The sequence below is a fragment of the Scomber scombrus genome, chromosome 24 (genome assembly GCF_963691925.1).
Source record: "Scomber scombrus chromosome 24, fScoSco1.1, whole genome shotgun sequence".
NCBI lineage: Eukaryota > Metazoa > Chordata > Actinopteri > Scombriformes > Scombridae > Scomber > Scomber scombrus.
Window position 1 is genome coordinate 42134 of NC_084993.1, and position 10367 is coordinate 52500.

At 42.7% G+C, this 10367-nt stretch overlaps 1 protein-coding gene across 1 annotated transcript in view; it reads left to right on the forward strand.

Moving 5' to 3' along the window:
- Nucleotides 1-1567: 1567 nt before the first annotated feature.
- The window catches only part of LOC133976501 (CD59 glycoprotein-like), a 10458-nt gene continuing 1658 nt past the window's right edge, over nt 1568-10367 (forward strand). Inside the window, exons 1-4 of the mRNA XM_062414721.1 lie at nt 1568-1590; nt 2111-2192; nt 2487-2588; nt 3645-3718. Of these exons, the coding sequence (XP_062270705.1) occupies nt 2138-2192; nt 2487-2588; nt 3645-3718 (231 nt within the window). The 5' untranslated portion in view covers nt 1568-1590; nt 2111-2137. The remainder of the gene's footprint in view (nt 1591-2110; nt 2193-2486; nt 2589-3644; nt 3719-10367) is intronic.

The following is a 10367-nucleotide window of genomic DNA, read 5'->3' on the forward strand; positions in this document are numbered from 1 at the left end:
GTTCTATGAGCTGGGAGCACAGTGTTCTAGTAGGTTCATGAGGTTCTATGAGCTGGGAGCGCAGTGTTCTAGTAGGTTCATAAGGTTCTATGAGCTGGGAGCGCAGTGTTCTAGTAGGTTCATAAGGTTCTATGAGCTGGGAGCGCAGTGTTCTAGTAGGTTCATAAGGTTCTATGAGCTGGGAGCGCAGTGTTCTAGTAGGTTCATAAGGTTCTATGAGCTGGGAGCGCAGTGTTCTAGTAGGTTCATAAGGTTCTATGAGCTGGGAGCGCAGTGTTCTAGTAGGTTCATGAGGTTCTATGAGCTGGGAGCGCAGTGTTCTAGTAGGTTCATAAGGTTCTATGAGCTGGGAGCGCAGTGTTCTAGTAGGTTCATAAGGTTCTATGAGCTGGGAGCGCAGTGTTCTAGTAGGTTCATAAGGTTCTATGAGCTGGGAGCGCAGTGTTCTAGTAGGTTCATAAGGTTCTATGAGCTGGGAGCGCAGTGTTCTAGTAGGTTCATAAGGTTCTATGAGCTGGGAGCGCAGTGTTCTAGTAGGTTCATAAGGTTCTATGAGCTGGGAGCGCAGTGTTCTAGTAGGTTCATGAGGTTCTATGAGCTGGGAGCGCAGTGTTCTAGTAGGTTCATAAGGTTCTATGAGCTGGGAGCGCAGTGTTCTAGTAGGTTCATAAGGTTCTATGAGCTGGGAGCGCAGTGTTCTAGTAGGTTCATAAGGTTCTATGAGCTGGGAGCGCAGTGTTCTAGTAGGTTCATGAGGTTCTATGAGCTGGGAGCGCAGTGTTCTACTAGGTTCATGAGGTTCTATGAGCTGGGAGCGCAGTGTTCTAGTAGGTTCATAAGGTTCTATGAGCTGGGAGCGCAGTGTTCTAGTAGGTTCATGAGGTTCTATGAGCTGGGAGCGCAGTGTTGTAGTAGGTCCATAAGGTTCTATGAGCTGGGAGCACAGTGTTCTAGTAGGTTCATGAGGTTCTATGAGCTGGGAGCGCAGTGTTCTAGTAGGTTCATAAGGTTCTATGAGCTGGGAGCGCAGTGTTCTAGTAGGTTCATAAGGTTCTATGAGCTGGGAGCGCAGTGTTCTAGTAGGTTCATAAGGTTCTATGAGCTGGGAGCGCAGTGTTCTAGTAGGTTCATGAGGTTCTATGAGCTGGGAGCGCAGTGTTCTAGTAGGTTCATAAGGTTCTATGAGCTGGGAGCGCAGTGTTCTAGTAGGTTCATAAGGTTCTATGAGCTGGGAGCGCAGTGTTCTAGTAGGTTCATAAGGTTCTATGAGCTGGGAGCGCAGTGTTCTAGTAGGTTCATGAGGTTCTATGAGCTGGGAGCGCAGTGTTCTAGTAGGTTCATAAGGTTCTATGAGCTGGGAGCGCAGTGTTCTAGTAGGTTCATAAGGTTCTATGAGCAGTGTTCTAGTAGGTTAGATGTAGTAGTACTGTGGGTTGAACTCAGTTCAGTTTGTGAAAACAGAAAACAAAGACACTCAGGCTCCTCCTGGTGGAGGGGGGGGGGGGGCGGTGCCCTCTGCTGTCTGTTAGAGTCGGACTCAGCCGTCACTCATCAACTGCAACCAGAGAGAGAACTACTGACTGCTGCTGGGTGAGTACTACACAGTACTACACAGTACTACACAGTACTACACAGTACTACACACAGTACTACACAGTACTACACACAGTACTACACAGTACTAGACAGTACTACACACAGTACTACACACAGTACTACACAGTACTACACACAGTACTACACAGTACTACACAGTACTACACACAGTACTACACAGTACTACACACAGTACTACACACAGTACTACACACAGTACTACACAGTACTACACAGTACTACACAGTACTACACACAGTACTACACACAGTACTATACAGTACTACACAGTACTACACAGTACTTCAGTGTACTACACAGTACTACACAGTACTACACACCGTACTACACAGTACTACACAGTACTACACAGTACTACACAGTACTACACAGTACTACACACAGTACTACACAGTACTACACGGTACTACACGGTACTACACTGTACTACACAGTACTACAGAGTACTACAGAGTACTACACAGTACTTCAGTGTACTCTGTTTGGGTTCCAGATGAGCTTGTGAGCTGAGGAGGTGAAAATGAAGCGCTCCCTGTGCATCTGTGTGGTGCTGTGCTGCACTCTGATTGGACTCGGTATGTTTCACCCGATTAGCATTAGCATTGGCATTAGCATTAGCATTGGCATTGGCATTAGCATTGGCATTAGCATTGGCATTAGCATTAGCATTGGCATTAGCATTAGCATTAGCATTGGCATTAGCATTAGCATTGGCATTATTGTTACATTAGTTCACCATGAAAATAAATTAATTGACATAAATAAAAATATAATCTGCATAAAGTGTTAACCTGCAGTTTGTGCTGTCAGCCTGCAGAGGATCAGCTGTTCAATGTTTTTAGGATCAGCTGTTTGTTCAATGTTTTTAGGATCGGCCATTCGGTGTTTCAGCTGTAAGGATTACACAGGAAGCTGCTCCAAACAACGAGAATGTAGCTATGACGACGCCTGTCTGACCCTCACTGAGAGAGGTACCTGTTCACCTGCTCACCTGCTGACCTGTTGACCTGCTCACCTGTTGACCTGCTGACCTGTTGACCTGTTGACCTGCTGACCTGTTGACCTGCTCACCTGTTGACCTGCTCACCTGTTGACCTGCTGACCTGTTGACCTGCTCACCTGTTGACCTGCTCACCTGTTGACCTGCTGACCTGTTGACCTGCTCACCTGTTGACCTGCTCACCTGTTGACCTGCTCACCTGCTGACCTGTTGACCTGCTGACCTGTTGACCTGCTGACCTGTTGACCTGCTGACCTGTTGACCTGTTGACCTGCTCACCTGTTGACCTGTTGACCTGCTCACCTGTTGACCTGTTGACCTGCTCACCTGTTGACCTGTTGACCTGTTGACCTGCTGACCTGTTGACCTGCTGACCTGTTGACCTGTTGACCTGCTCACCTGTTGACCTGTTGATCTGTTGACCTGCTGACCTGTTGACCTGCTGACCTGCTCACCTGTTGACCTGCTCACCTGTTGACCTGCTGACCTGTTGATCTGTTGACCTGCTCACCTGTTGACCTGTTGACCTGCTCACCTGTTGACCTGTTGACCTGTTGACCTGCTCACCTGTTGACCTGCTCACCTGTTGACCTGTTGACCTGTTCACCTGTTGACCTGCTCACCTGTTGACCTGCTGACCTGTTGACCTGCTCACCTGCTGACCTGCTGACCTGTTGACCTGCTCACCTGTTGACCTGCTGACCTGTTGACCTGCTGACCTGTTGACCTGCTCACCTGTTGACCTGTTGATCTGTTGACCTGCTCACCTGTTGACCTGTTGACCTGTTGATCTGTTGACCTGCTCACCTGTTGACCTGCTCACCTGTTGACCTGTTGACCTGTTGACCTGTTGACCTGCTCACCTGTTGACCTGTTGACCTGTTGACCTGCTCACCTGTTGACCTGCTCACCTGTTGACCTGCTCACCTGCTCACCTGTTGACCTGCTCACCTGTTGACCTGTTGACCTGCTGACCTGCTGACCTGTTGACCTCTCTACTCTCTACTGTTTGTATTATTTGGTACAGGTGGGATGACGTACCGTCAGTGTCTCAAATATTCAGACTGTGAGTACGGCCGCCTGGGCCAGATGTTCCCACAGGTACTCTACTCTGTTCTACTCTGTTCTACTCTGTTCTACTGTACTCTGTTCTACTGTGTTCTACTGTACTCTGTTCTATTGTGTTCTACTGTGTTCTACTCTACTGTGTTCTACTCTACTCTGTTCTACTGTGTTCTACTGTGTTCTACTGTGTTCTACTCTACTCTGTTCTATTGTGTTCTACTGTGTTCTACTGTGTTCTACTCTACTGTGTTCTACTCTACTCTGTTCTACTGTGTTCTACTGTGTTCTACTGTGTTCTACTCTACTCTGTTCTATTGTGTTCTACTCTGTTCTACTGTGTTCTACTCTACTCTGTTCTACTCTACTGTGTTCTACTGTGTTCTACTGTGTTCTACTCTACTGTGTTCTACTCTACTCTGTTCTACTCTACTCTGTTCTACTCTGTTCTACTGTGTTCTACTCTACTCTGTTCTACTCTGTTCTACTCTGTTCTACTGTGTTCTACTCTACTCTGTTCTACTGTGTTCTACAGTGTTCTACTGTGTTCTACTGTGTTCTACTGTACTCTGTTCTACTGTGTTCTACTGTGTTCTACTCTGTTCTACTGTGTTCTACTGTGTTCTATTCTACTCTGTTCTACTGTGTTCTACTGTGTTCTACTGTGTTCTACTGTACTCTGTTCTACTGTGTTCTACTCTACTGTGTTCTACTGTGTTCTACTCTGTTCTACTGTGTTCTACTCTGTTCTACTCTACTCTGTTCTACTGTGTTCTACTGTGTTCTATTCTACTCTGTTCTACTGTGTTCTACTGTACTCTGTTCTACTGTGTTCTACTCTACTGTGTTCTACTGTGTTCTACTGTGTTCTACTGTACTCTGTTCTACTGTGTTCTACTCTACTCTGTTCTACTGTGTTCTACTGTGTTCTACTCTACTCTGTTCTATTGTGTTCTACTGTGTTCTACTGTGTTCTACTCTACTGTGTTCTACTCTACTCTGTTCTACTCTACTCTGTTCTACTCTGTTCTACTCTGTTCTACTGTGTTCTACTGTGTTCTACTCTACTCTGTTCTACTGTGTTCTACTGTGTTCTACTCTGTTCTACTGTGTTCTATTCTACTCTGTTCTACTGTGTTCTACTGTGATCTACTCTACTCTGTTCTACTGTGTTCTACTCTACTGTGTTCTACTGTGTTCTACTGTTTTCTCCTCTGTTCTACTGTGTTCTACTGTGTTCTACTCTACTCTGTTCTACTGTGTTCTACTCTACTCTGTTCTACTCTGTTCTACTCTACTCTGTTCTACTGTGTTCTAATCTACTGTGTTCTACTGTGTTCTACTCTACTCTGTTCTACTCTACTCTGTTCTACTCTGTTCTACTGTGTTCTACTGTGTTCTACTCTACTCTGTTCTACTGTGTTCTACTGTGTTCTACTCTACTCTGTTCTACTCTGTTCTACTCTACTCTGTTCTACTCTACTCTGTTCTACTGTGTTCTACTCTACTCTGTTCTACTCTGTTCTACTCTACTCTGTTCTACTCTACTCTGTTCTACTGTGTTCTACTGTGTTCTACTCTACTCTGTTCTACTCTGTTCTACTCTACTCTGTTCTACTGTGTTCTACTCTACTCTGTTCTACTCTACTCTGTTCTACTGTGTTCTACTTTACTCTGTTCTACTGTGTTCTACTCTACTCTGTTCTACTCTACTCTGTTCTACTCTGTTCTACTCTACTCTGTTCTACTCTACTCTGTTCTACTCTGTTCTACTCTACTCTGTTCTACTGTGTTCTACTGTACTCTGTTCTACTGTGTTCTACTGTGTTCTACTCTACTCTGTTCTACTCTGTTCTACTCTACTCTGTTCTACTCTACTCTGTTCTACTGTGTTCTACTCTATTCTACTCTACTCTGTTCTACTCTGTTCTACTCTACTCTGTTCTACTCTACTGTGTTTTACTCTACTCTGTTCTACTGTGTTCTACTCTGTTCTACTCTACTCTGTTCTACTGTGTTCTACTCTACTCTGTTCTACTGTGTTCTACTCTACTCTGTTCTATTCTACTCTGTTCTACTGTGTTCTACTGTTCTACTCTATTCTACTCTACTCTGTTCTACTCTGTTCTACTCTACTCTGTTCTACTGTGTTCTACTCTGTTCTACTCTATTCTACTCTACTCTGTTCTACTGTGTTCTACTCTGTTCTACTCTACTCTGTTCTACTGTTTTTACTCTACTCTGTTCTACTCTATTCTACTCTACTCTGTTCTACTCTGTTCTACTCTGTTCTACTCTACTCTGTTCTACTCTACTGTGTTCTACTGTGTTCTACTCTACTCTGTTCTACTCTACTCTGTTCTACTGTGTTCTACTCTACTCTGTTCTACTGTGTTCTACTCTACTCTGTTCTACTCTACTCTGTTCTACTGTGTTCTACTCTACTCTGTTCTACTGTGTTCTACTCTACTCTACTGTGTTCTACTTTACTCTGTTCTACTCTGTTCTACTCTACTCTGTTCTACTGTGTTCTACTCTACTCTGTTCTACTGTGTTCTACTCTACTCTGTTCTACTCTACTGTGTTCTACTGTGTTCTACTCTACTCTGTTCTACTCTACTTTGATCTACTCTACTCTGTTCTACTGTGTTCTACTCTACTGTGTTCTACTGTGTTCTACTGTTTTCTCCTCTGTTCTACTCTACTCTGTTCTACTGTGTTCTACTGTGTTCTACTCTACTCTGTTCTACTGTGTTCTACTCTACTCTGTTCTACTGTGTTCTACTCTACTCTTTTCTACTCTGTTCTACTGTGTTCTACTCTACTCTGTTCTACTGTGTTCTACTCTACTCTACTGTGTTCTACTTTACTCTGTTCTACTCTGTTCTACTCTACTCTGTTCTACTGTGTTCTACTCTACTCTGTTCTACTGTGTTCTACTGTGTTCTACTCTACTCTGTTCTACTGTGTTCTACTCTACTCTGTTCTACTCTACTGTGATCTACTCTACTCTGTTCTACTTTGTTCTCCTCTGTTCTACTGTGTTCTACTGTGTTCTACTGTGTTCTACTGTGTTCTACTCTACTCTGTTCTACTGTGTTCTACTCTACTCTGTTCTACTCTACTCTGTTCTACTGTGTTCTAATCTACTGTGTTCTACTGTGTTCTACTCTACTCTGTTCTACTCTACTCTGTTCTACTGTGTTCTACTCTACTCTGTTCTACTGTGTACTACTCTACTCTACTGTGTTCTACTGTACTCTGTTCTACTGTGTTCTACTCTACTCTGTTCTACTCTACTCTGTTCTACTGTGTTCTACTTTACTCTGTTCTACTGTGTTCTACTCTGTTTTACTCTACTCTGTTCTACTCTACTGTGTTCTACTGTGTTCTACTCTACTCTGTTCTACTGTGTTCTAATCTACTCTGTTCTACTCTACTCTGTTCTACTGTGTTCTACTCTACTCTTGTCTACTATACTCTGTTCTACTGTGTTCTACTCTTTTCTACTCTGTTCTACTGTGGTCTACTGTGTTCTACTCTACTCTGTTCTACTCTACTCTGTTCTACTGTGTTCTACTCTACTCTGTTCTACTGTGTTCTACTCTACTCTTGTCTACTATACTCTGTTCTACTGTGTTCTACTCTTTTCTACTCTGTTCTACTGTGGTCTACTGTGTTCTACTCTACTCTGTTCTACTCTACTCTGTGCTACTGTGTTCTACTCTACTCTGTTCTACTCTACTCTGTTCTACTCTACTGTGTTCTACTCTACTGTGTTCTACTCTACTCTGTTCTACTCTACTGTGTTCTCCTCTGTTCTACTCTACTGTGTTCTCCTCTGTTCTACTCTACTCTGTTCTCCTCTGTTCTACTCTACTCTGTTCTACTCTACTGTGTTCTACTCTACTGTGTTCTACTGTGTTCTACTGTGTTCTCCTCTGTTCTACTCTACTCTGTTCTACTGTGTTCTACTCTACTCTGTTCTACTGTGTTCTACTGTGTTCTATTCTACTCTGTTCTACTGTGTTCTACTGTGTTCTACTGTGTTCTACTGTACTCTGTTCTACTGTGTTCTACTCTACTGTGTTCTACTGTGTTCTACTCTGTTCTACTGTGTTCTACTCTGTTCTACTCTACTCTGTTCTACTGTGTTCTACTGTGTTCTATTCTACTCTGTTCTACTGTGTTCTACTGTACTCTGTTCTACTGTGTTCTACTCTACTGTGTTCTACTGTGTTCTACTGTGTTCTACTGTACTCTGTTCTACTGTGTTCTACTCTACTCTGTTCTACTGTGTTCTACTGTGTTCTACTCTACTCTGTTCTATTGTGTTCTACTGTGTTCTACTGTGTTCTACTCTACTGTGTTCTACTCTACTCTGTTCTACTCTACTCTGTTCTACTCTGTTCTACTCTGTTCTACTGTGTTCTACTGTGTTCTACTCTACTCTGTTCTACTGTGTTCTACTGTGTTCTACTCTGTTCTACTGTGTTCTATTCTACTCTGTTCTACTGTGTTCTACTGTGATCTACTCTACTCTGTTCTACTGTGTTCTACTCTACTGTGTTCTACTGTGTTCTACTGTTTTCTCCTCTGTTCTACTGTGTTCTACTGTGTTCTACTCTACTCTGTTCTACTGTGTTCTACTCTACTCTGTTCTACTCTGTTCTACTCTACTCTGTTCTACTGTGTTCTAATCTACTGTGTTCTACTGTGTTCTACTCTACTCTGTTCTACTCTACTCTGTTCTACTCTGTTCTACTGTGTTCTACTGTGTTCTACTCTACTCTGTTCTACTGTGTTCTACTGTGTTCTACTCTACTCTGTTCTGCTCTGTTCTACTCTACTCTGTTCTACTCTACTCTGTTCTACTGTGTTCTACTGTACTCTGTTCTACTGTGTTCTACTGTGTTCTACTCTACTCTGTTCTACTCTGTTCTACTCTACTCTGTTCTACTCTACTCTGTTCTACTGTGTCCTACTTTACTCTGTTCTACTGTGTTCTACTCTACTCTGTTCTACTCTACTCTGTTCTACTCTGTTCTACTCTACTCTGTTCTACTCTGTTCTACTCTACTCTGTTCTACTGTGTTCTACTGTACTCTGTTCTACTGTGTTCTACTGTGTTCTACTCTACTCTGTTCTACTGTACTCTGTTCTACTCTACTCTGTTCTACTGTGTTCTACTCTATTCTACTCTACTCTGTTCTACTCTGTTCTACTCTACTCTGTTCTACTCTACTGTGTTTTACTCTACTCTGTTCTACTGTGTTCTACTCTGTTCTACTCTACTCTGTTCTACTGTGTTCTACTCTACTCTGTTCTACTCTGTTCTACTCTACTCTGTTCTACTCTACTCTGTTCTACTGTGTTCTACTGTACTCTGTTCTACTGTGTTCTACTGTGTTCTACTCTACTCTGTTCTACTCTGTTCTACTCTACTCTGTTCTACTCTACTCTGTTCTACTGTGTTCTACTTTACTCTGTTCTACTGTGTTCTACTCTACTCTGTTCTACTCTACTCTGTTCTACTCTGTTCTACTCTACTCTGTTCTACTCTACTCTGTTCTACTCTGTTCTACTGTGTTCTACTGTACTCTGTTCTACTGTGTTCTACTGTGTTCTACTCTACTCTGTTCTACTCTGTTCTACTCTACTCTGTTCTACTGTGTTCTACTCTATTCTACTCTACTCTGTTCTACTCTACTCTGTTCTACTCTACTGTGTTTTACTCTACTCTGTTCTACTGTGTTCTACTCTGTTCTACTCTACTCTGTTCTACTGTGTTCTACTCTACTCTGTTCTACTGTGTTCTACTCTACTCTGTTCTACTCTACTCTGTTCTACTGTGTTCTACTGTTCTACTCTATTCTACTCTACTCTGTTCTACTCTGTTCTACTCTACTCTGTTCTACTGTGTTCTACTCTACTCTGTTCTACTCTTCTCTGTTCTACTGTGTTCTACTCTGTTCTACTCTATTCTACTCTACTCTGTTCTACTGTGTTCTACTCTGTTCTACTCTACTCTGTTCTACTGTTTTTACTCTACTCTGTTCTACTCTATTCTACTCTACTCTGTTCTACTCTGTTCTACTCTGTTCTACTCTACTCTGTTCTACTCTACTGTGTTCTACTGTGTTCTACTCTACTCTGTTCTACTCTACTCTGTTCTACTGTGTTCTACTCTACTCTGTTCTACTGTGTTCTACTCTACTCTGTTCTACTCTACTCTGTTCTACTGTGTTCTACTCTACTCTGTTCTACTGTGTTCTACTCTACTCTACTGTGTTCTACTTTACTCTGTTCTACTCTGTTCTACTCTACTCTGTTCTACTGTGTTCTACTCTACTCTGTTCTACTGTGTTCTACTCTACTCTGTTCTACTCTACTGTGTTCTACTGTGTTCTACTCTACTCTGTTCTACTCTACTTTGATCTACTCTACTCTGTTCTACTGTGTTCTACTCTACTGTGTTCTACTGTGTTCTACTGTTTTCTCCTCTGTTCTACTCTACTCTGTTCTACTGTGTTCTACTGTGTTCTACTCTACTCTGTTCTACTGTGTTCTACTCTACTCTGTTCTACTGTGTTCTACTCTACTCTTTTCTACTCTGTTCTACTGTGTTCTACTCTACTCTGTTCTACTGTGTTCTACTCTACTCTACTGTGTTCTACTTTACTCTGTT